Genomic DNA, 27,612 nt, shown 5'->3' on the forward strand with positions numbered 1-27,612 from the left:
TAGGACCCGAAAAAGCCAGTAGAGAGTTGGGTTGAGGTTTAGTTTGTGAATTTGTTTTCGCTAGAGCAAATTTACAGAAGTCATGGAGAAGCCATGACTGGTAACCGGACAGACGAGTAACGATGTAGACCAGCAGACAAAAGAACCCAAACAAGATCAGAAGAACATCCATGGGTTAAACAGCTTAATTTAAGCCATCTATAACTACTCTCGTCTCACTTTTCTTTCTGTTTCTTAGCTTTATTTTTATTTTCCGTTGAGAGTCTCGATTCTAACCTCTAAAATCCACTGGATCCGTCTACGGCACGGAACGTCAGTGCCACGTTTTTGATGAGTCCCTAGCTCAGCGTCAAAGTCCACTGGAAGCGTCTCAGACGTGTTTCAGCAGCGGAGTGTTGGTCTCCACAGGGTGTTTTATTTTGAAAATCGACCGGATCCTCTATGCCGTTCTGTGTCTGACTTCCTGCCCGTACGATGTACTCTGTGCTGCTTGACGCGGCAAGCGGCGAAAATAGACCTGCTACCTATTCTCTGCGGAGCGGAGCGGAGAGACGCTTCTGGGGCGCTTCTGAGACGCGCTGCGTCCGCAGCTGGTGGACTTAAGAGCATTGACTATAATGGCCGCGATTAGCTCCGGCATCCGCGACGCTGACGTTCCGCGCCGTAGACGGATCAAGTAGATTTTAGGGGTAAGCTAGGTTTTGCTGCAAAGTTTTGTTTAAATGATTCGACTGCAAAGCCCGCTTTTCAGCTTCAAAGACTTTCCATCCATTCGCCAACACACCACGTGATTGGCAGCCAAAACATCTATCCACGAGGAGATCGACCACCAGCCAGTCAACGAACCCGGGAAACACCTTTTTACACCGACAAAAGGAATTCCCAAAGAAACGCACAGACTAACGCAAGTATACCTCCAGACTCTTAGCTGAACTGGTGCATTGAGATAAACGTGAATAACCCGCCTAAGAAACGATAGAAGAGTTAAATTAATGATTGGTGGTTCTTTCAGGTCATGTCTTATAAGTGCATAGAAACTTGGGAATTCATCATCTCACTCTTAAAACTCATTCTTTCCTCACTCTCTTTCTTTCTGCAACTTGTATGAATGTGTGTGTGTGCATCTGTTTGTGTTAGATATTAGTTTTATGTGTTAGAATAATCAATAAAGTCTTGTTTATATTTTAAAGATAATTGTCTTGTGTTATGTGCTTATAGATTTAATGTCTTAAACTGCTGATCTAAGTTACCTTGCTAATAAATAGTGTTTCACTATAGTTTGGATATTTATATCCGCTGCAGAGGTTATAGTTACGGCCCGTTTAAATGAACGCTGGACGAGTCAGTTTCGAGCCTTTTAAGTGATTCATTTAAGTGATTCCCTATAAACTGTGAGCTAAATTGACATGTCTAACCCAGACACGTTACTTACTTATTTCCTTACAGTTATCATATAATAAATATTAAAAACAAGAACTCAAACAGGGTGTCACGTGTCAGTGTTGTTTGTATTTTCATTAGTCACATGTCTTCCTTTGTTCTGTTTTCCCGCCACTCATCTGTTTCCATGGTAACCCTCATTAGTTAATCTGTCTCACCTGTTACCTCAACATCTATGTAACCTGTGTTCTGTTAATCAGTGTTCATCAGTGTTTGTATTTAGTTTCATTCTATTCAGTCAGTCTTTGTCCAATATCCGTCCTACTAAGTGTGTGTGAACCTTCTGTCTGTCTGTACCTGTTTGTATTATATTGTTAGTAAAAGTTTGCATTGGAAGTTTTTATTCTCCCTCGTCTTCTTCTGCCTGCACCACACCATGACACAGGGGCATTTTTGCACCCATATAGCACATTTTGGTGGCATTTATATTAATCTTGTGTAATTTATATGTGGAAATTTGTGGAAATTAGCTCAAAGTAGCTTAATTTCCAATTCAGTTTCTGATAATCCTGTATCTAATAATAAAATTAACTAGATTATAAGATTTACAAGTTATTACTTAGACATATAACGTCTCGGTTACGTATGTAACCCTCGTTCCCTGAGTAGGGAACGGAGACGTTACGTCGGATGACGACGAATGGGGTTTCGCTTAGAAAGCCTATCAACTTCGAGTATTACAAAACGAGCCAATGGCAAAGAAATGCCATGGGTCTGCGGAATTTGCATGACGTAACTCCGCCCCACCTCGTGGGTATAAAAGGAGGACGCCAGCAACAGGCAGATATGTTTCTTCGCTGAGGAGCCAAGACTGAGCTCAGGCGATCCCCGCGGTACAGCGGAAAGTGGCAGGCAGACGTAACGTCTCCGTTCCCTACTCAGGGAACGAGGGTTACATACGTAACCGAGACGTTCCCTTTCGTTGTCACTCCGAGTTACGTCGGATGACGACGAATGGGGTTACCAGTCTAATCACGCCACCTTCTCAGCTGTCTTCCAGTGCCCTGCGTAAATCTGAGATCCCTGTCGTGAGACTGGCGCGGACGAAGGACTCCTATTTAGCACAGGAATACCAAGGTACACTGGGGAGCATATCCCAAAGTTTAGGGGAAATATGCAATTACTGCCAACCCAGAGGGGGGGGGGGGGACTTAGAGAATACACATATGACCCGAAGGAGACATATGGAGAACACTGGGGTGTCCAGCCGCAGGTGGAATATTTCAACCCCAGGGGTGGCAAGGTGGCTTGCCAAGGGAAAGACACACGCTCAGAGAGACTTACAGTGGAAATACACATGTGGGGGTCGCTCAGAGGAGGGACCATGCACACGGGAGGCACCTAGCCGACGCACAGGCAATAGACACTGGCGCCAACGTCAGGAGTGCTGGAGGAACTCAGGGCTTTTCGGGGAAGCTCACCTGAGGAGAATATCGCACGTATCCAGTCCGTGGAGTGGAATGGCGAGCAAACGAAGACACCTGAGCGGGTCCAGTACTAGCTGGTTGAAGCGAGTACATGAGAGGACACTGGCTCCACTCGGAGATTGTAGAATCTGGCGAATGTGTTAGGTGTCGCCCAGCCTGCAGCTCTGCAGATGTCTGTTAGCGAGGCCCCATTCGCTAGAGCCCAAGAGGATGCCACACTCCGGGTGGAGTGGGCGGTCACACCAAGGGGGCACGGTCGACCTTGCTGCTGGTATGCCAAGGCAATGGCGTCCACTATCCAGTGAGACAACCTTTGCTTGGAGAGAGCCTTTCCCTTCAGCTTCCCACCATAACAGACAAAGAGCTGGTCTGAGGTCCTGAAACACTGCGTCCTGTCTACATAGGCGCGGAGGGCGCGTACTGGACAGAGCAGTGCCAAGGCTGGGTCTGCCTCCTCCGGGGGCAGCGCTTGCAGGTTCACCAACTGGTCCCGGAAGGGAGTGGTAGGAACCTTGGGCACATATCCAGGCCGGGGTCTCAGGATCACGTGAGAGTAAGCCGGCCCAAATTCCAGGCACGCTTCGTCAACGGAGAATGCATGCAAGTCCCCCACCCTCTTGATGGAGGCCAATGTAACCAGGAGCGCTGTCTTCATAGACAGGAACTTAAGCTCCACTGATTGCAAAGGCTCAAAGGGAGCACTCCGCAGGGCAGTTAGAACCACTGAGAGGTCCCAAGAGGGAACGAGAGGAGGACGAGGAGGATTCAGTCTCCTCGCTCCTCTCAGGAACCTGATGATCAGGTCGTGCCTTCCAACAGACTTACCTTCGACTGGGTCATGGTGTGCTGCAATAGCGGCAACATAGACTTTCAGGGTGGAGGGAGACAGCCTTCGCTCCAGCCTATCTTGAAGGAAGGAAAGCACGACACTAATCGAACATCTCCGGGGGTCTTCTTGAAGAGAAGAGCACCAGTTGACGAAGAGGTTCCACTTCAACGCGTAGACGTGTCTCGTGGACGACGCTCTAGCGGAAGTGATGGTAGCCGCCACCGTAGGTGGAAGGGTACTCAAACCTGCTTCGTCCCGTCCAGGAGCCACACGTGGAGGTTCCAAAGATCGGGACGAGGGTGCCATAGGGTGCCCCGTCCCTGAGAAAGGAGGTCCTTCCTCAGGGGAATCGGCCAGGGAGGTGCTGTCTCGAGGAGTACTAGTTCGGAGAACCAGGTCCGGGCGGGCCAGTATGGCGCGACCAGAATGACCTGCTCCTCGTCCTCCCTGACCTTGCGCAGGGTCTGCGCAAGAAGGCTCACTGGGGGAAACGCATATTTGCGGCCCCGCGGCCAGCTGTGCGCCAGTGCATCCGTGCCGAGCGTGCCCTCGGTCAGGGAATAGTACAGGGCGCAATGGGTCGAGTCGTGAGAGGCAAACAGATCTATCTGTGCGTCCCCGAACTGGTCCCAAATCAGCTGAACCGACTGGGGATGGAGTCGCCAATCTCCCGGGAGGGGCTGAAGCCGTGAGAGCTCGTCGGCTGCACAGTTCAGGGCTCCGGGGATGTAAATGGCATGAAGCGACCTCAGATGCTTCTGACTCCATATGAGGAGGTGGCGGGCGAGTTGCGACATACGGCGGGAGCGTAGACCACCTTGATGGTTGATGTACGCTACAGTGGCGGTATTGTCTGAACGGACTAGTACGTGTTGGTTCTTGAGCACGGCCCGGAAGCGGCGCAGAGCAAGACGTACGGCCAGCAACTCGAGGCAATTGATGTGCCAGAGGCGGCGGGGTCCTGTCCAGGAACCCGCGGCAGCACGTCCATTGCACATGGCACCCCAGCCCGTGGAGGAGGCATCTGTCGTTACAACAACATGCCGCGAAGCTCGTTCTAGGGGCACTCCGGCCCGTAGAAAACTGAGGTCCGACCACGGGGTGAAGGTCTGACGGCAGGACGGAGTAACAGTTACTCGGAAGGTGCCGTGTTGCCATGCCCACCTCGGGACTCGGTCGCGAAGCCAAAGCTGAAGCGGTCTCATATGAAGCAATCCGAGCGGTGTTGCCACGGCTGCAGATGCCATATGCCCCAGGAGCCTCTGAAAGAGTTTCAGTGGAACCGCACTCTTGCCCTCGAACTGTCTCAGGCAAGTCAGCAGTGACTGCGCGCGCTCGCTCGTAAGCTGCGCGGACATGGCGACCGAGTCGATGTCCATACCGAGAAAAGAGATCCTCTGCACGGGCTAAAGTTTGCTCTTTTCCCAGTTGACCCGAAGGCCCAGACGAGCTAGGTGCCGGAGCACTAGGTCCCTGTGTTCGCATACCTGGTCTCGAGAGTGAGCTAGGATAGGCCAGTCGTCGATGTAGTTCAGGATACGAACCCCGTGTTCCCGAAGGGGAACAAGGGCTGCCTCAACGACCTTCGTGAAGACGCGAGGAGACAGGGCTAGCCCGAAAGGGAGAACCGCGTACTGGTATGCCTGCCCCTCGAAGGCAAACCGAAGGAACGGTCTGTGTCGAGGGAGAATGGAGACATGAAAGTAGGCGTCCTTCAGGTCGATTGCTGCAAACCAATCCTGGGGCCGCACACATCCGAGAATGTGTTTGGCAGTGAGCATCTTGAACGGCAGCCTGTGAAGGGAACGGTTCAGCACACGCAGGTCCAGGATTGGTCGTAACCTTCCGGTTTTCTTGGGGACAATGAAGTACGGGCTGTAGAAGCCGGTCCTCATCTCGGCCGGAGGGACGGTCTCGATCGCACCCTTCGCCAGCAGGGTGGCGATCTCTGCTCTCATGATAGGGGCGTTGCCACCGACCAAAGTGGAGCGGACTCCCCTGAAGCGGGGAGGAGACCGCGCGAACTGAATCGCGTAGCCGAGCCTGATCGTCCGTGCGACCCAGCGGGACAGGAGGGGGAGCTCTAGCCAGGCTCCCAAAAACTGTACCAGCGGGGTCATACGGACCACAGACTTCCCACCGATGGTGCAGCAGGGCGGAATGACTGGCCCGGACGTGGACGGCATAGCGGCCCGGTGTGGGGGCACAGTCATTAACCGCGCCCTGACAGAGGAGACCAGGGAAGGAAGAACGTTCCACGGGGGTCTGCTCTGCCAGGGGGCTGGCGACAGAGGCGGAAGGGAGCGGCACGGTCCGGGGACGGCGCGCACTGCCAGCCGGCTCTGGGACAGAGGGGGACGAGGGGTGCACGGCTCGGAGGCGGCGCACCGTGTCGTCCGAGAACTCTGTGTGCTCAGGGATGGGAATGTTACTTCTTTCTTTAACCACATTAGGGTGCTGCCCACCCGTGGGTGAGCAGCGGGGAGTGGAGAACAAAAGATTCTCCCCCGGCCCTCCACCGGGGGAAGGAGTGGTCCTGCTACCATCTCCTGAGAAGTAATTTTCAGCATCCCTGAGCAGCCCGTCTCAGGAGCGCCGCTTGGCCCGGCGTTTAGCGGGGGGCGGGGCTGGAGAGGGCTGGGGCGCCTTCTTACGGCTTCCTCCGCGACCGGGCCTGGGTGGAGGCTGCTGCTTGGGCCGGGCGGGAGGGGCGGGAGCCGCAGGAGGGCGCCCTCGGCGGCGAACAGACTGAGGGATCTGCCCGGTCGGCTGGGTGGAGGCAGCAGCGGGCCGTCGGGGCAGAATGTGCCTAATGGCCTCAGTCTGTTTCTGGGCGGTGGAGAACTGTTGGGCGAAATCCTCCACCGCACCGCCGAATAGGCCGGCCTGGGACATGGGGGAGTCGAGCAGGCGAGAGCGCTCAGCGTCCCGCATGTCAGCCAGGTTCAGCCACAAGTGTCTCTCCTGGACCACAGCTGTGGACATCACCAGACCCAGGGAGCGTGCGGTCACCTTCGTCGCCCGGAGGGCGAGGTCGGTGGCGGCGCGCAGCTCATCGAAGAGCCCTGGGTCCGTCCTACCCTCGTGCATGTCCCTTAGCATCTGCGCCTGATAGACCTGCAGAGTGGCCATGGCATGCAAAGAGGCAGCCGCCTGTCCCGCCGCTCTCTAGGACTTCGCCACTAGGGTAGACGAGAACCTACAGGCCTTGGATGGGTGCTTAGGCTCGCCGCGAGAAGAGGCACTCTGAGGACACAACTGCATCGCAACAGAGCGCTCAACCGGGGGGAGCCCAGTGTACCCACGGGCGGCTGCCCCATCGAGGGGAGGAAAGGCGGATGAAATCAACGAGCGGTCGCGGGAAGACATGGGAGTCTTCCAGGACTTCGAGATTTCATCATGCACGTCCGGGAAGAAAGGTATTGGGTCAGGCTGAGGACGGGAAGCCGCAGCTGCACCCAAAAACCAATCGTCCAGCCGCGAGCGCTCAGGACAGGGTGGAGGGTTCCACTCCAAACCAATGCTCGCGGCCGCCCGGGAAAGCATGGCCGTCATCTCTGGATCAGACTGAGCCACAGCCGTATTCACACCCGAGGGTGGCAGCTGTGACGAGTCGTCACTTCCAGACGAATCAGACCCGCCTAGTGATGCTGCGATCGACATCGCATCTTCCTCTGGAGCGCCAAAGGACACCCGCGGGACCTCAAAGGACGGTCCCGCGATGATCCCCTGAACGCTCGCGGGTTGCAACACTGGAGAAGGTGCTGCGGGGCACGGACACATAGTCGGCGCTTTGTTCCACACAGTCACCCTCAGATCACCCTGGCCACCAGCCGAAGTAGAGCCTCTCGAGGAGGCCCTAGATCGGGGTGTGGATGAGGGGACTCTCACTCTTGCGAGATCCTTGAGTCTCGATCTAAGTGTTGCGATGGTCATGTTCCCACAGAAAGAACATGACTCATCCATGAGCGCTGCTTTAGCGTGATCAAAGCCCAAACACACCAAGCACCGCTCGTGCCCATCAGACTCAGACACCAGTCGACCGCAACCAGAAGTGCACGGGCGAGGCATCTTTAAAAAGACGTGCCGCGTGCAAGCTCTTTTTGTGAGAGAAACTCAGTGCTGAAGCGCCCGCGGAGAACACACTCGCTGGCAAACTACGCTCAGATAAGCAGGAAGTGTGCACTCGCCGGGAGATCGCCGTCACACCAACACTGGAGAGTTGCTCGTCTCGTAAGAAGCTGACAATCAGAGATAGCTTAAGGAGTGAAGAATTACACTTGGCTCCGAAGCGAAAACATATCTGCCTGTTGCTGGCGTCCTCCTTTTATACCCACGAGGTGGGGCGGAGTTACGTCATGCAAATTCCGCAGACCCATGGCATTTCTTTGCCATTGGCTCGTTTTGTAATACTCGAAGTTGATAGGCTTTCTAAGCGAAACCCCATTCGTCGTCATCCGACGTAACTCGGAGTGACAACGAAAGGGAACTGCAGCAGCATTTCAAAAATATTTTGATACGAAAATTCTAATATGTATCTATTAATATAATCTGCATTTATATTGCTTAATCTGCACATAACTTTTTGGACCATATTTTTTTCCCATACATTGCTATGGTTATTACTATGTTGTTACTGCAATATTGAACGTGATTTTCGGATTTATATTTAAATGTCACTTTGCAGCATGTTAGTAGCTGTTGGTTCTCTTAGCAGCACGAAAAACAAAACTTTTATAAAAATTCTGAACAGATTATATATAATCTAGAAACCGCGCAAAGAGCTCTCCCTTTATAGTCATTAAAAAACGTGCAATCATCTCAATTCATCCGATCTCACAAACTTTTGTTATAATCAAAGAAGTTCTCTATGCTGCACAATGAATCTCTTATTTACATCTTGTCTTGTTATGAGAGGATTTGCGAGCATGCAGAATTTAGCAGTGGACAAAATCCTACGTTATGAGCGATGAGTGGATTTTGACTAACTTAAACACCTCTGATTGGCCATTGCGTTCAAGACATCAACAGATATGTGTGTGATTGGCTACAGTGCTGAATGCTGCAAAACAAGTTGTAAATAGGAACCTTTGACGATATCCAAATTGCAAATATAAATACACACTAATAGAACCGGGCATGATCGGGTCAGTAAATGCAACTGAAATGGTCGCACTGTAGAGCTCTAATAGATGTACAAATCAGCACAGACTTCTTTGGTTTTGATTTATCGACCCTTTGTACTCTAAAACAGTAATTTAAGCCTGAATCAGAATGATTTTATTTCATTATCAGTGAAGTAGTTTCATTTGGACATTTGTGGACACTTTTACACATTGTGCAAAAATGCAGTGGACTTTTTTTTTTGTCCTAAACTGTCATCCCTCCCACTGTGTCTTTGTCATTGCTGCTGTACATCCGTTGCACATTCATGTGCATGTCCCCCTCAATCAGCTTTCAAATTCTAATCTGTCAAATCTGACAGGCAAATCCCACAGTACATGTGCACTTCCAAATCACAACATGCTTGACTCCATTGTTAATACTCGTCCCTCTAACAGAACAACACGACATGGGAAACAAATACCCTTCAGTCTGGTGTTCAGATCAGACAGAGGCCTGTCTCTGTGCTGTGAATCCGTGTTCAGCGATTCATCAGTCTGGCTGAACCGCTCAGAGGGAGCCCTCTGCTGTCAACAACCCCCCGCCTCCAATGCACCCACCTGGCTCTAATGTACACAAATATATTCCCCTGCAAAGCCCTGCAGTACCAACATATCCTGGAGCAAAAGGCAAGCCAGGGATAGAAAAACAAGAGTGCACAGCTGTGCACATATGTGCTCACGTACACGCAAATGCACATTAATAGTCTTTGTAAAGAGATTACAGAGGACAAAAAGAGGTTCTAATGCTAAAAATAACATCTGAATTTAAAGAGGAAAATGCTGATAAGTCTCATAAACCTGTTCGTTTATGAAAATTGGAGTGTTTATGTGAGATTTTGGAATGATTTGGTTATTCTTTAGGTTCTGATTTCAAAACATGAACAGATGTTGTATCTGCAGATTGAATCAGCTGCCTGTCAGAATACCATTCGAGTTGTTTTCATGCAGAGGAAAATCTGACTAATGTATGTGGGTGATGTTCTAGTTTTGCTTTACTGTTTATGGCCTTTACACAAAAAAGAACACAGTTTAAGGCATTTACATGAACTTGCACATTTTCAGGTCATTAATCATAATTGGTGTAAGATACAAAAATACACTTGATGATAAGTACACCTACAGATATGTAGTGTAGTGGTTTATTTCTGTGATTTCTGAGAGACATTAATAATAAAACAAAATAGTTTTGTGATGTCTGTGGTACTTTAGAGACATTATTAATACAATGAATATATATTTTGGTAGATCTGAGGTTTTTTAGAGACATTCATAAAAATAAAATACCATAAATATTTCTGTGATATTATTGGTACCAAAGTGACATTAATGTAATTATATATTTTTGTATTACTATGGGGCATTCAAATAAAATAAAATAAATATGAACTTAAATAATTAAATAATTATTAAATCATTTCATAAAATAAAATTAATTGATATTGGTGGTACTGTAATAAAATTAATTATAAAACATTATATTTTTGTGATGTCGGTGATACTTTAGAGACATTAATAAGTTTGTGTATTTTCCTGTATATTCCATAAAACATAATTAGTAAATGAATATTAAATTAAATAAAAAAATATAACTGGTTTAAAATCATGAACATTTTAAAAAACAAATCTGTGATGACTGCAATTAAAATATTCATTAATTACCCTTAATTTAATCGAAAAAAATGTTTGCACATAATTTAATTTAGATCATTCAAAATAAATCAGTTTAGTTGGTCTTGGTCAAATTAATTTAGGTTGGATTGATTTCTTTAGACCAAGAAAAGGCGTTTGATCGGGTTGATCATAATATCCTTTTAATCTGCTTGCTGCATTTGTGTTTGTTCAGGGTTTTATCAAATGGATACTTTTGTTATACACTGGAGCTAAGTCGGCCTATTTTGGTTTCAAGGGGCATTAGACAAGTATTCCTTTTATCAGGGCAATCGTACAGTATTGCTCTTGAACCATTATTTTTTAATATAAGGAAAAGTCTTACTGGTTTATTAATACCCACAATATCTCAGCATTTAAGAACTACAATTGCTGCTTACGCTGATGATGTTACAGTCTTTGTCAATGACTATAATGCTATAAAAGAGTACTTGATATACACTCACCTAAAGGATTATTAGGAACACCATAATAATACTGTGTTTGACCCCCTTTCACCTTCAGAAGTGCTTTAATTCTACGTGGCATTGATTCAACAAGCTGCTGAAAGCATTCTTTAGAAATGTTGGCCCATATTGATAGGATAGCATCTTGCAGTTGATGGAGATTTGTGGGATGCACATCCAGGGCACGAAGCTCCCGTTCCACCACAAAGATGCTCTATTGGGTTGAGATCTGGTGACTGTGGGGCCATTTCAGTACAGTGAACTCATTGTCATGTTCAAGAAACCAATTTGAAATGATTCGAGCTTTGTGACATGGTGCATTATCCTGCTGGAAGTAGCCATCAGAGGATGGGTACATGGTGGCCATAAAGGGATGGACATGGTCAGAAACAATTCTCAGGTAGGCCGTGGCATTTAAACGATGCCCAATTGGCACTAAGGGGCCTAAAGTGTGCCAAGAAAACATCCCCCACACCATTACACCCCCACCACCACCAGCCTGCACAGTGGTAACAAGGCATGATGGATCCATGTTCTCATTCTGTTTACGCCAATTTCCGACTCTACCATCTGAATGTCTCAACAGAAATCGAGACTTAACAGACCAGGCAACATTTTTCCAGTCTTCACCGGTCCAATTTTGGTGAGCTCTTGCAAATTGTAGCCTATTTTTCCTATTTGTAGTGGATATGAGTGGTACCCGGTGGGGTCTTCTGCTGTTGTAGCCCATCCGCCTCAAGGTTGTGCGTGTTGTGGCTTCACAAATGCTTTGCTGCATACCTCGGTTGTAACAAGAGGTTATTTCAGTCAAAGTTGCTCTTCTATCAGCTTGAATCAGTCGGCCCATTCTCTTCTGACCTCTAGCATCAACAAGGCATTTTCGCCCACAGGACTGCCGCATACTGGATGTTTTTCCCTTTTCACACCATTCTTTGTAAACCCTAGAAATGGTTGTGCGTGAAAATCCCAGTAGCTGAGCAGATTGTGAAATACTCAGACCGGCCCGTCTGGCACCAACAACCATGCCACGCTCAAAATTGCTTAAATCAACTTTCTTTCCCATTCTGACATTCAGTTTGGAGTTCAGGAGATTGTCTTGACCAGGACCACACCCCTAAATGCATTGAAGCAACTGCCATGTGATTGGTTGATTAGATAATTGCATTAATGAGAAATTGAACAGGTGTTCCTAATAATCCTTTAGGTGAGCGTATATGAAAGGGCATCATCAGCCATAGTAAGCTGAGTTAAGACTGAGGCTTTCTGATCAGATCAAAGCAATTTGGAAAATATCCCAGAACTACCAGGTAACACAAACTGGAATAGAAAAGGGTGAAAAATTGGGAAGAAGTTTTTGAAAGAGTGTGCACCCAATTGTCTAGATGGAACTGGTTTCTACCCCAGTTATCCTACAGGGGGAGAGTTTTAGTTGCCAACAACTTGGTCAGTTCTACACTGTGGCATAAATTGATTGTTACATTTTTTTACCTTTAAAAAATAACCTTTAGCTGGACAAGTTAAAGACATTCAAAGGATGCTGGTGAACTTTTTTTTGACAGGACAGCATTGTGTCCGATCTGCTGTCCTTTTTTTTTTTTGCCAGTGCAAGAAGGGGGGCAAGGTCTTGTAGATATCAGATCTAGACGTGTAGCTTTCCGTCTGCAAGCTGCTCAGAGACTGCTGTATAACAATGGCATTGCTTGGTCTAACACTACAGTTGCACTCTTGAGAAAAGCAGGCAACATTGGACTTGATAAGCACCTCTTTTTATTGAATTTGAATAAAGGCAACTTTAACAGACTTGACTTCCTTCTATAGATCTGTAATGGAAGCCTGGTAGTTTTTTTCTGCTGGATGTGTAAAGCGTGGACACATTTTAAGTATCAGTTTGGATACCCTGGGTGAGAAAACTGGGCTAAAATATATTCGATTTTTGAAACAGTGTACTGATAGTGCTTGGAGAGCTAAATTTTTTATCAACAACTCTAACCATATTAAAGAATGGAAAGATGGGATCATGGGTGTGACTACGATTTTCCATCCTTGATGATAACTGCTGACGTAAGGGAATGACATGAGGAGGAAAATCTTATACGGTCTTTTAAAACCCCTCAGCTGAATGGTTTTGAGTCTGCTGGTAAAAAAAGCTCTGTATGTGACTTGTGTGAAAGTGATTTTCTATCTGGAGTGGCGGTCACTGTACAAATGGCCAATTGATAAAAGAACTGGTGACTTATGTAGGGAACTCAGAAGCGAAGACCAGGAGACTCAGTTGTATCTTCAGCAGGATTCTTTATTGAGAACGAGCTGTTGGTAGCTGCAGTCATTAACTCTGACTAAGGGAACTTTACATGTTATCTTATAGGCATTCAGTGGGCAGTCCTTAAAGGTGTTGACCTTACACACAGTCTAAGAGGTGACCACTAAATCAAATCATCTTAAGACAATACAGGTAATTACTCCTGACTGTGAAGATAATGGTACACCCCCAAATTGTATAAACATCACATGGCTGCAATAACTAAGACTATGCAAACATTCACTCATAGTTTGACTCTCAGTAGGAAGATCAAAGACTGACAAACCCCCCTCACTGGAAATTCTATTGAATCTAATCAGTAAATTGATGCCATCATGTTCACCTTGAATGCCCAATACAGTGTAGTTCATCTTAGTTTTTCATGTGAATGAAGTTTTTCATAAGTCTGTTTTATGCACTTCCATCAATGTCTGGTTTGGTTCAGCTACTAAATCAGACATCGGGAGACTGCAATGGACAGTCCGTACTGCGGAGAGGATTATTGGTTGCCCCCATCAACCCTTTAGGACCTGTACTCTTCCAGAGTGAGGAAGAGAGCAGGTAAAATCATCACAGAGTCCACTCACCCTGGGCACCACCAGTTTGAACTGTTACCATCAAGACGGTGACTCAGATCACTGGCCACAAGAACATCTAGGCACAGGAACAGTTACCCCCTCAGGCCATTTCCCTTCTGAACAGTTAACATACCTCCCAAGGCATATGCCTGTAGTGCAATACTTCCACTGTTTAGTGCAATATCTTCTAAACTCAGGTGATATTTGTATTTATTCATACTATTCAAAATACTGTAAATATTTTCATAATCTGTTAATGGTTTTTTGACTAAACCCAACTGTGATACTTTTCCACTATTTTCATATATATATATATATATATATATATATATATATATATATATATATATATATATATATATATATATATATATATATATATTCTTAGAATTTGTATTACTATGTTTCTTGTTGTATTTGTATATGTGCACTGGAAGCTTCAGTACCAAGAAAAATTCCTTGTGTGTACAAGCACACAATAAAGCTCTTTATATTTCTATTTCTATTTTTATGTGATGTGATGTTATGTAAGGATGTAGGATTAGCAGATATTAAACAGATTCTTAAATTTGTAATCCCACACTTACAATGGAGGATTGTACATGGTGCAATAGCTACGAACAGATATGTGGTGAACCTCAATCAAAATGTAAGGGGTTGTCCATTTTGTTCTGAAAATGAAACAATTTTTCATCTTTTGCAATGTGTGCGTTTCGGTAATTTGTTTTCTTTTTTATCTCAATGGGTATCATCTTTATGTAAATATTTATCTCATCAATTGTTCACTTTTGGGCCCAAGTATTCTGTTAGTCATAAAAATATTTTGGTCTGTATAAAATTTTGTGTTTGGGACTGCCACACGTGCTATTTGGAAAACAAGGAAAAATAAGATGCTTGGTAAAGATACATTAGATCCTTTGTTGATGTTCAAGGATTTGGTAGCTTCAAGGCTCAGGATAGAACATGCATATTTGGTAGGTTGCTTGCTAATATTTGTGAATAATTTGGCCATAAATGGAGTGTTACAGTATGTACAGTTAATGAAAATGAGGATCTACTGTTGACTTTTTAAGTTATATTGTTGTAAATAATTTTTGTTGTTATAATTATCATTTTTTCCCCCTATATTGTAGAACAGTGGTTCTCAAACCTGTCCTAGGGACCCCTCACCACTGCACATTTTGTATGTCTTCCTCATCAGACACACCTAATTCACTGTACTAATGAGCTGATAAGTTAAATCAGGTGTGTTAGGTGAGGGAGACATGCAAAATGTGCAGTGGCGAGGGGTCCCTAGGACAGGTTTGAGAACCACTGTTGTAGAATATAGATTTTCAGTGGTAAAACAGACTGGTTTTACCTATATGTTGTAAATAAAGGTGATTCAATCTCTCTCTCTCTCTCTCTCTCTCTCTCTCTCTCTCTCTCTCTCTCTCTCTCTCTCTCTCTTTCTCTCTCTCTCTCTCTCTCTCTCTCTCTCTCTCTCTCTCTCTCTCTCTCTCTCTCTCTCTCTCTCTACTTAAAGCCACTGGCAGCAAACATCCTTCTTAAAGGCACACTATGCAGTAATTCCGTTTTTGTCAAACAGCGACCCCTAGAGTCACTGTAGAGTACTTGTATTTAACGTTACTGTCGTAAATACCACTCACGCAGAACGTCTCTGCACTCACAGCCTCTGCACTTTATAATAATAAAGTAGCCTACCGCGTTTGATGGCTTATAACGTTTTTACATGATTGCAGTAAAGTAAATAGCCTATAGCCTAGGCCTACTGTATAATTTAATTTGTGTTTTTTGAGTGTAGGCCTAATGTAAACATTACAAAATGCCAGATGACATCAATAAAGTTACATGTACGTCGCACTATTTTGTAACAATGTCCGTTATGATGTCGTTAGTCATGATTATTGCAATTTATCATAATAGTTTGCAAATTGCGCTCATTTACACTATTTACAATGTGTAGGCTTATTTATGTCCTGATAATTATGTAGATATTGACAACTGTTCTCATGATAATCGCAGGAATCAACTTTAACATTGAAAGCCTGACCAAGTGGGACTCTTGTCCGGTTCCTCACGCTGTCAGATTCTCGTTTCCTTTTTCTAGACTCTTCCGACCGCGCTTTCTTCGTTTTTTTCGCCATTCTGAAAACGCAGGTCCGATGTTTACTCGTGTCTGACTCCTCGCTCTGTCAGTCTGCCGTTTCCTCTTTCTCTGTTCCTCCGACAATGCTTTTCTAGCTTTCTACTTCTCGGCCACCATTCAACCCGAAAAAAGTCATATAACCATTCCAATAACTCCAAAGCTGTTCAGTTAAGATAAAAAAAACTGCATAGTTCTTTCGCCTCTTTGGCCTTTTTTGTGTGTTGGGTATTAGTTTCTGCCACCCAATAGAAAGAGAGAGCAAAATAACTAAAGAGCAACTCCAGAAATGAGGCTATAAATAAAATTTCCGCTTTTGTGTTCAGGCACATTCTGCAGTGCTGATTAATGCTCTCTCTGCTGAAATCAATGCTGGAATCTCTCAGTCTCTGATTGATTCCACATCACTCCAACTTACACTTTAGGGCTTTAATAAGAAACCAAAAAATATGTTTAGAAAAAAAAGAAAATAGGAAAACAAGAAAATATACGCTTTTGATGTATTGCAGTTATGGAAAATGTTTCAGCATTTAGAGTCTGGATTTAACATTGGGTAGGAACATTTTTAAATCAAACACTACACACCTCAAGTTACACTACACATTGTGCACTTAATAAAAACATTTCAACAATATACTGAAGATACATTTATTTAAAAAATAATAATAATAATTCTAATAAAATCCAAGTCCTTGCTCTTGTCCATTTATTCATCCATCCATCCTTTCTTCAAACTGCTTATCCTCTGTAGGGTCACAGGGTGCTCTTGTACAGCTCTTGTTTATTTTACATAACAAAAAATTCAATGCATAGTTAGATTTTTATGTTGTTGAAAGGGTATGTATGTTGATGCCTCAGCATAGTGGTTACCCATTGAGCCATGGTGTTCATGTAGGAGAGTTCAAGCCTGACTCTCGACGTCTATTCCTTGTTTTTAAAAAATGCTGTCTGTTAAATGCCTTTCTGTGTGCACACACCCGGAATGCATGGACAGGAAGCCACTTCTCAGCAGGTCTTAAAGTAACAGCAGCTTAATATACCAGCTGCAATCTGTCATTAATGTTTATCAAAGAATAAAAGAAAAAAGAGTCACTTACTGCTCTTTTCTGAATACATTTTGTAGCTTTAATAAAAAAAAAAAATTAAAAAAAAAAATATATATATATATATATATATATATATATATATATTTTACACAGGTTATAAAGTTTATTGTATCTATGTGGCCGCTTAGTTTTTTGTGTAATTTGGCCAAAATCTCATGTTATTAAAGATGAAGTGTTACGCACAGGCTATTTAGAGTATTGATTATGGCTCAATGACAAATTCTAGATAAAGACACTCTTCTCCACTCCTCAAATACATAAAACATTAGCCTTTATATATATATATATATGATTCTAGTGATTCTTGAAAAAGAAAATGTTGTACTTATTCAAAGCACCAGTTCTTTATTTACCCTTGCATTGCAAACAAGCAGATACGATCCAATCTGCATGTGGCATTTCATTCACAATAGAGGCAGGGTGGAGTTATGAGGTTTAGTCACAAGCTCTTATTAATACTTTTAATTAGTTAAATATTTGCAAAACCCACAGACAGATGTAAAGGGTGACCAAAAGTAATGATTTATGAAAAAAATTAATTTGAAACGAAATATGGAGATACAAGGTTTCTGCCCGTCAACGGCAATATAGTATTATACGAGAGCTGACCTGTGTTTGCTGTATATTTTATCACCTGATCTCGTGGGAGGCCAGCAAACTCCTGCCCTGAGGCTAATTCGTTTAGGCGGGGTCAGTGGTCAGACACTGAATCCTCCTTTGAGACGTGCGTTATGGTGAACTTTTCACAGGTCCGTCCCGAGAGGAAGATCATCCCCATATTGCCAGCCAGCAAACTGTAGTTTTTACAAAGTTAAGGAGAAGTCAGGCAGAAGAGACACCATATGATAAAACCACAGTTGATAGGTGTTAATGCTGGGCAGTCTCCCAGCCCATGTGTTAACCTCATGCAGAACATTAAGGGACATCAGGAGAGTCTATAATGTTTGATGCGTAACAACTGTGGATGCAGGAAAAGTTCAGTACGGATCTTGCTGTCTGCACAGTTACAATCACCCATCAGATGCCAATGCGGAGTGTCTGGGCGGAAAGCAATGGATTCCAACAAGGGAGTGAAAATCAATGGAAAGGCAGAAAGATAAGACAGAATGCAACCAATAATTATAGTTCAGCATTGAAGGACTGGCAGCTTAAAAAGGCTCTTGTTATCTGAGCCTATTAGAAAGAAGCATTGCGAGCACTCACGGACAATTTTAACACTTAAAACATGAAGTTTGCTGTTGAACAATCCATTGCTAAAACAATGTCATGCAACAGAATAAGAAAGTTTGCCTAAGTAGCCAGATTTGTGAGCCAAGTGGATGGCTAGATGAATTAATGAATGAATAAATAAATTATTTAATAGCATCTTCAATTAAGTTGCATACTTATTGTAGGTAACAAGATCAACTTCACCCTCATCCACACTTTTTTTCCAGATTCTTTCTCCCTGTCATAGGTGTCCTTTTCCATAAAATAAAAATATGATCACTGACTATAAAGTTCCGTTGCAATTTTAGCCTCTTTTTTTCAACTTTGTGAAATTTTAATGTTTTTAAAAAACTCACTAATGCTCAACAAGGCTGTACTTATTTGATCAATAAAACAGTAATATTGTGAAACATATTGTGTAACATTATTTAAAATAACGGTTGTCTATGTTTAATCTGTTTTAAAATGTAATTTATTCTTGTGATGGTAAGTTGTCAGTGTTGCATGATCCTTTAGAAATAATTATAATTGGCTGCTTTGTTGCTCAAGAAACATACATTGAACACAATTATAAAAGCAACACTTTTGTTTTTGCCCCCATTTTTCATGAGCTGAACTCAAAGATCTGAGAAGTTTTCTATGTACACAAAAGGCCTATTTCTCTCAAATATTGTTCACAAATCTGTCTAAATCTGTGTTAGTGAGCACTTCTCCTTTGCCGAGATAATCCATCCACCTCACAAGTGTGGCATATCAAGGTGCTGATTAGACAGCATGATTATTGCACAGGTGTGCCTTAGGCTGGCCATTGCCACTCTAAAATGTGCAGTTTTATCACACAGCACAATGCCACAGATGTGGCAAGTTTTGAGGGAGCATGCAATTGTCATGCAGACTGCAGGAATATCCACCAGAGCTGTTGACCGTGAATTGAATGTTCATTTCTCTACCATAAGCCGTCTCCAAAGGCGTTTCAGCGAATTGGGCAATTGGGCAGATTCATCCAACTGGCCCCACAACCGCAGACCACGTGTAACCAGACCAGCCCAGGACCTCCATATCCAGCATCTTCACCTCCAAGATCGTCTGAGACCAGCCACCCGGACAGCTGCTGCAACAATCGGTTTGCATAACCAAAGAATTGCTGCACAAACTGTCAGAAACCGCCTCAGGGAAGCTCATCTGCATGCTCGTCGTCCTCATCGGGGTCTCGACCTGACTGCAAATGATCATCGTAACTGACTTAAGTGGGCAAATGCTCACATTTGATGGCATCTGGCACTTTGGAGAGGTGTTCTCCATTTTCACTATACAGGGCAGATGGCAGACAGCGTGTATGGCGCATGTGGGTGAGCGGTTTGATGATACCAACGTTGTGGATTGAGTGGCCCATGGTGGCCCAGTGGTTATGGTATGGGCAGGCGTATGTTATGGACAACAAACACAGGTGCATTTTATTGATGGCATTTTGAATGCACAGAGATACCGTGACGAGATCCTGAGACCCATTGCTGTGCCATTCATCCACGACCATCACCTCATGTTGCTGCATGATAATGCACGGCCCCATGTTGCAAGGATCTGTACACAATTCCTGGAAGCTGAAAACATCCCAGTTCTTGCATGGCCAGCATACTCACCGAACATGTTATCCATTGAGCATGTCTGGAATGCTCTGGATCAGCGTACACGACAGCATGTTCCAGGTCCTGCAAATATCCAGCAACTTCGCACAGCCATTAAAGAGGAGTGGACCAACATTCCACAGGCCACAATCAACAACCTGATCAACTCTATGCGAAGGAGATGTGTGGCACTGCGTGAGGCAAATGGTGGTCACACCAGATACTGACTGGTTTTCGGCCAATCCGAACATTTTGTGAAACGATGATGTCATCACACCACATGTCAGCATTAGTTACACAACGCTACGTCACACGTAACAGGAACAACAATGGCGGAATATATGCTTGTGATCGTGCTGCAGAAACTACTGAGCCTATTAGCTTTACTAAAGCAATATCTTCTGCTCCTATGCTACTACGGTGAGCAATCTTCTTCTTCACCTTGCTATCGTGTTGGGTTCGTATAGAGCGCGCAAGGTTATGCACATGCTCCAAGTCTTCTCATTGTTTAGTGTATCTATGTGGCAGAATTACAGCGCCACATACTGGTCTGGCATGTACACCACATCGTTTTATGTCGGTTTCAGTGGTTTTGTGTGTACGCATATACAGGTCCTTCTCATAAAATTAGCATATTGTGATAAAGTTCATTATTTTCCATAATGTAATGATAAAAATTAAACTTTCATATAGTTTAGATTCATTGCACACCAACTGAAATATTTCAGGTCTTTTATTGTTTTAATACTGATGATTTTGGCATACAGCTCATGAAAACCCAAAATTCCTATCTCAAAAAATCTGCATATTTCATCCCACCAATAAAAGAAGTGTTTTTAATACAAAAAAAGTCAACCTTCAAATAATTATGTTCAGTTATGCACTCAATACTTGGTCGGGAATCCTTTTGCAGAAATGACTGCTTCAATGCGGCGTGGCATGGAGGCAATCAGCCTGTGGCACTGCTGAGGTGTTATGGAGGCCCAGGATGCTTCGATAGCGGCCTTAAGCTCATCCAGAGTGTTGGGTCTTGCGTCACTCAACTTTCTCTTCACAATATCCCACAGATTCTCTATGGGGTTCAGGTCAGGAGAGCTGGCAGGCCAATTGAGCACAGTAATACCATGGTCAGGAAACCATTTACCAGTGGTTTTAGCACTGTGAGCAGGTGCCAGGTTGTGCTGAAAAATGAAATCTTCATCTCCATAAAGCTTTTCAGCAGATGGAAGCATGAAGTGCTCCAAAATCTCCTGATAGCTAGCTGCATTGACCCTGCCCTTGATAAAACACAGTGGACCAACACCAGCAGCTGACATGGCACCCCAGACCATCACTGACTGTGGGTACTTGACACTGGACTTCAGGCATTTTGGCATTTCCTTCTCCCCAGTCTTCCTCCAGACTCTGGCACCTTGATTTCCGAATGACATGCAAAATTTGCTTTCATCTGAAAAAGGTACTTTGGACCACTGAGCAACAGTCCAGTGCTGCTTCTCTGTAGCCTAGGTCAGGCGCTTCTGCCGCTGTTTCTGGTTCAAAAGTGGCTTGACCTGGGGAATGCGGCACCTGTATCCCATTTCCTGCACATGCCTGTGCACGGTGGCTCTGGATGTTTTTTACTCCAGACTCAGTCCACTGCTTCCGCAGGTCCCCCAAGGTCTGGAATCGGTCCTTTTCCACAATCTTCCTCAGGGTTCGGTCACCTCTTCTCGTTGTGCAGCGTTTTTTGCCACACTTTTTCCTTCCCACAGACTTCCCACTGAGGTGCCTTGATACAACACTCTGGGAACAGCCTATTTTGTTCAGAAATTTCTTTCTGTGTCTTACCCTCTTGCTTGAGGGTGTCAATGATGGCCTTCTGGACAGCAGTCAGGTCGGCAGTCTTACCCATGATTGCGGTTTTGAGTAATGAAACAGGCTGGGAGTTTTTAAAAGCCTCAGGAATCTTTTGCAGGTGTTTAGAGTTAATTAGTTGATTCAGATGATTAGGTTAATAGCTCGTTTAGAACACCCTTTTCATGATATGCGAATTTTTTGAGATAGGAATTTTGGGTTTTCATGAGCTGTATGCCAAAATCATCAGTATTAAAACAATAAAAGACCTGAAATATTTCAGTTGGTGTGCAATGAATCTAAAATATATGAAAGTTTAATTTTTATCATTACATTATGGAAAATAATTAACTTTATCACAATATGCTAATTTTTGGAGAAGGACCTGTATTTCTTGAGATGACGCAGTGTTTCCGGAAAAAAATTTTGAACGAGGAAAAAAAAAAGATTGGATAGGGAAAGCTCTGGCTTCGTGTGGATGTGGCCTAAGGCACACCTGAGCAATAATCAGACCGTCTAATCAGCATCTTGATATGCCACAAATTTGAGGTGGATGGGTTATCTCGGCAAAGGAGAAGTGCTCACCAACACAGATTTAGACAGATTTGTTAACAATATTTAAGGGAAATAGGCCTTTTGTGTACATAGAAAAAGTCTTAGATCTTTGAGTTCAACTCATGAAAAATGGGGGCAAAAACAAGTGTTGCGTTTATAATTTTGTTCAGTATATGTGCTGCATATTTTTTTTTTCAGGATTGATGATAGCATTGATGCTAATAAATGTATAAATGTACTTATTTATGTTATATTTTTATTTTTTATGTTATTCAATGAATGAGGATCCAAACTGACTTGTTGATGGACCATTTTGTCTTTTGCCAATGTAGATAACCGCTGAGGCCATCCTGCGACTTGCTACGGATCCCGTTCTTCCATTTTACCCTTTGGATATCGCACTGGATGTTCAGAACAAACTCAAAGGTAAGAATGTACCTTTCATACGTTATTTTACAATTTACAGAAAAATGAAATTAAATAAAATGGTGTTCCTCTTTAATTTATAACTGGCAAGACTTTTCTGGAAGTTTGTTTGAGGATGTAACTCAGCATTACAGGCTGGGCCAGCTCTGTGTCACCACTCACTCCTCCCAAAGATGATTTATGGAGAGATCATCTGTTTGGGTGGACATATCGATCTTACCCGGGCGTTGGAAGAATGACCTTGATTTCTGCATTTGTAAAATACAAATTGGTGCAAATCATTTCTCGGCTCACCCGGTGCTCAGATCAAATGGGATTATAAGCTTCAGACCTGACTGGCCAAGTGGCCATCAGTCTGACATTTTTCACAAATCATTTCTCACAATCTTTAGGGGAAACAAAAATGGAGAATATTCCCAATAGGGGAAAACACTTTATACTTCATCTGAGCAAAAGAAACCCATGGGTAGTAATGAGTTTTTGACTGAAAATGTACAGAACATTCGGATATTAAAGCCAAAGACTTGCAGAACTGGATTTTAGAGATTCAAATAACATAAGATTATTATACGGTGGCTCGCAGGTATGACTGTTTTTCACCTCTGCAGAGAGACATTCAAAGCTGCCCCTCTGAATATGTTCTCTAACGTCGTCAGAGTGTTGCGCCTCTGTGTTTAAATATTCATGAACGCACAGAAGAGGACAGGTGAGAAATGTACTTGCCACATGAAGACAGACTGCAAAGCCCTTAATGCTGTGCAGTATTGATATTTCATCAGACATGCACCAAACACTCGTGTCCGATCTTTTGTTTTACTGTATTGCATGCCTGAGAAAATCCCACATCATCCACAGATGCTTCGTGAAGTCATTTTCACTGTCACTGTTTGGAAAGGAAAAACATATTTTTATATCTCATTATTTCGCTTACTGATGATTGGCACTCCCAGCTGTTTCCTGACAGATATAACTGTTCTGTTCAGTCTGTTCAGTATAATTTGGAGTTTGAAGGAATGAAGTCTACTCCAAATGTCACTTTTATGGTAAACATGTGATGTCATTGTACTGGCTTTCTTTGTCAGTTAAAGCGGTCATATGATAGTTCTAAAAAGAACATTATTTTGCGTATTTGGTTTAATGCAATGTGTTTACGCGGTTTTAGGTTAAAAAAGGTAATTATTTTACAGATACTGTACATTATTGTTGCTACTCTATGCCCCGCCTTTCTGAAATGCGTTGATTTTTACAAAGCTTATCGTTCTGAAAAGCGTGGTGTGCTCTGATTGGCCAGTGCATTGATAGGGTTTGTACGGGTGCTTGAAATCCTTGAAAATGCTTGAATTTTGATGCTGTGTTTTCAAGGTTTGAAAAGTGCTTACATTTTAGATAAAATGCTTGAAAATGCTTGAAATTGTAACTGTATTTCTTTCGCAACAAATACCTATCTGACTGAATAGTTTGTTTATTAAATGGAGAAATAAAATGTAGCCCTTTAGATACAGATAGATTTGAGCTACGCTGGCCAGAGCAAAAGTAGGCGGAGTTTTCATTTTGATTTCCCCACTTGTTTGGATGCCCCATTTTTAATGGCCGCTCGGGTAATCGTCACAGAGCGCAGCGGCAAAAGTTGAACTATTTTTAACTTTGACAATGGTGTGCGCTCGAGCTCGCCAATGCTGCGCTCCACTTTGGTCGACTCGGCAACAAAACGTCCTCGCGCGGAGCAAGCCATTGAAATAAATGGGTTCCATAGCGCAGCACATTCCGCGTCCTGTCTGAAAGGGCCATTAGTGACTGAAAGTACTTGGTGTGATAATGTAATATTAGTATCGCATGTCCGTTATGGCACGTTAATTTGTGGAATATGCAGTGAACATAGCCAAAGTTACAGCACAGTAACTGTAACATTAACTACCCGCAAATTAAAACCTGCAAACGTTAGCCCAGTGCATAACAACAGCCGTTGATTGCTGAACAGAAATCGTGTCAGATGGAGTGTCATACAAGTAGCCTACTGTAAGGTTAAGGATGGCCTTATGCAATATTTAAACTGCTCTATTCCGGTAGATAAATGTATATGTATATTTATATGTATATGCGAAGACACCTTGGAAAAGGTTCGTACACCTTGTACTGTTCTGGAACAGTGTTGTAAACAAAGCTTAAGCACTGTTTTCTAATTGTGTCCTGTTTTGGAAGGCCAAACAAAGTAGTTTGGTTTTCGCATCCAAAAACACTGTGTCTCCACCAGGGGCAGAGCCAGACGATGTAAACATTCAGGGCTTACATACATAAGAATTATATTCTTCTTCGTTATGTATTATTGGCAGTTGGCAAACAATCTGAGTTATGCGCGATGCATTACCGTCTGTCACCACGCACGGTAATAGAGCTTTTGTTTAATTTTTTGCTGCTCCAGTCAGAAAGACATGAAATCATCATGAAATGAAACAAAGTTGAAGTTATTTTTAAAAACCTAAAGGATTCGTGGCTTTTGACAAATCATTCGGGGCTTAAGCCCAATTAGCCACCCTCCCCGCTCCGCCCCTGGTCTCCATGACATGGCGGTGCCGGCGGCAACAATAATACAGCGAGAATAAAAGTTTCTTCCATCTATCCTGGTCTAGACAGTTGTTGACTGGTTCTATAATCTACTGCAAGTTTCCACAAAAATAATAAAAATAATAATAATAATAATAATGATGAGGAGGATGATGTTTCCCTAATAAATGGAAGCATTTAAGCATTTAGATATTGGTCTTAAAGATCAAAAGAAACAAATTTAGTAAAGAGTTTGACTTGTAGTGTACACTATAGTGTATAGAGACTGGGGCAAGTATATGAGAGGTGCTTGATGGTTGGGACATTCTCTCCTTATGCTGTGTTGTGGTAGGAGTTTCAGAGGCACATGAAATGACAGTATTCATGAGGAATAATGTATTGAGTGAGATTAAAGAGTCATGGCTAATTGAAACCTTTGCGATCTTTTGTTCCCTTAAGATTTAGACAGCTCATTGATGTTCAGATTATTTTAGAGTGACTCAGCAATGTGAAGAATGAAGACTGCCAGACATCATCTGAAATCATACAAATTGCTTGCTGTAAGATAAGTTGATGAGGCTGTTATTGGTGAAGGGAGGCTACTTTAAAAAGTAGTTATCATTACAAAGTTAAGCTAATCTCTTTTGAAAAGGTAGTTCACTACATAACAAGCTACTAACAAAAAGTCAGAAGGCTCATGAGGGAAGAGCGATTATGGCCTGATGCTGCATTCAAACTACCAGCGACTTTGTCACTTCGTGCCGCCAGTGGCTGGCGGTGAGGTCGCTATGGGAGTTCCCACTACTGGTTGCCTAGTAACATTTTTGAATGACATTCACAGATGTTACTCTAAATGTCTAAATATAATTGTGGTGTCAGGTGTCAGAAAGCTGGTACACGGAGGCACACACTTCTAGATATGCTTGCTAAGATTCTTAACTACGCTCTAGCTAAACAAATGGCTCCTGAAGACAAAAAAGCTGATGCCGTGTATCGCAGGTGCCCTCTTATACTTCCGGGCACTACGCTAATGACGTCAAGGAATGTTGCCAGCAATAAAATTGGAGTGTGTTGACATGTGCTTCAGACACTGGTTATGCTGATGCTGATGGGGTCCCGATAGCGTAGATCGAAGATGCAGTGTTGAGTTTAATTTCGAAAGAGAATTATTGAACACCTTAGTGTCATCGGTGAGATTTAAGTATATTTTAATATTTTAAGGTTAAGATGAATAATTTTAGAAGTGTTGCTTCAATTAGCTGACAGCCTGTTGTCCTTTGGCCGTAAGATAGTTTGCACAGTAAAATTCTTTGTAAAAAAAAAAATAATCTGTTGTAAAACACCGCTTTTGCAGCCACACACAATCAGACAGATGTTTTTTGAGGTGTTGCATCACGTCTCACACTGTTTTTTTAAAGCTTTTGCAGAAAACATTGCATTTTTAAACAGCGTGTCAGTAAATAGTCCAACTTTTTAAAGAAGCATCTTGAGATCCCTGCATTCAGATCCAGTCCTTTGAGCTCTGTCAAGCTGTTTGTAAATGCCACCTAAGAAACATATCTGTAGTTTGCACACACACACACCAATGTGTTATAAAACCAATGTGATATATTATGTTACAGTAATTTCATGCCTGCATGTGTGTCTTATAGTTACTCTCCTACATCTCTCTTGCAGTGGTTGTCTGCAGCCCTTGGCACAAACATACACAGGAACACTGGAGTGATATGTATTTGATATGCTTGGTTTTTATCATTTGTGAAAATTGTAAACCTTTGTTGGGTTCATGTCATTTTCACTGGGTCCTCATCTGTCTGTGTTACACTGAGTGATAAGTTACAGCAATCCTCTTGCAGGGAGTGCTTTTCATTCTGCAAAGAGAGACAGAAAGAAAACACATTGTGTGTGTTGAAGTTTGTAGAAAAGTTTTTCTTTTTTCTGTTTCCTTAAAGTTTTGAATATCCTCCAAATAATAAAAATAAGCACATATTCTCAAATGATGCCCAACACTCTGAGGGTGTTTAGCATTTTTTGGGGGGAAAAATATTTTATTTTATTTTATTTTATTTTATAGGTATTGATTAAAAATAGTTCAGTGTAGCGAATTATCTCAATGAAGGGAATATATAATTAATAATTAATCATGGTTATGATCATGTATTGCATACATATGTTAAATCGCCCTAAAAGGGAATACATAACCGAATTATAATCAATTATGAATACAGATATACAGATAGGCTATAGATCAATTTTCAGAATAACCTTTAAAATAATTAATTTCACATCGACTAATCTGTTCATCAACCGGACCCTACC

General features: G+C 43.2%; 1 protein-coding gene across 1 annotated transcript in view; it reads left to right on the forward strand.

The window, feature by feature from the left end:
• The window catches only part of naaladl2 (N-acetylated alpha-linked acidic dipeptidase like 2), a 406,458-nt gene that overhangs the window by 340,691 nt on the left and 38,155 nt on the right, over positions 1-27,612 (forward strand). Inside the window, 1 exon segment of the mRNA XM_077203075.1 lies at positions 22,659-22,752. Coding sequence (XP_077059190.1) covers positions 22,659-22,752 — 94 coding nt within the window.

Source organism: Siphateles boraxobius, unplaced genomic scaffold, assembly GCF_051911475.1.
Source record: "Siphateles boraxobius isolate OS27281-9 unplaced genomic scaffold, OSU_SipBor_1 5, whole genome shotgun sequence".
In the NCBI taxonomy this organism is placed as follows: Eukaryota; Metazoa; Chordata; class Actinopteri; order Cypriniformes; family Leuciscidae; genus Siphateles; species Siphateles boraxobius.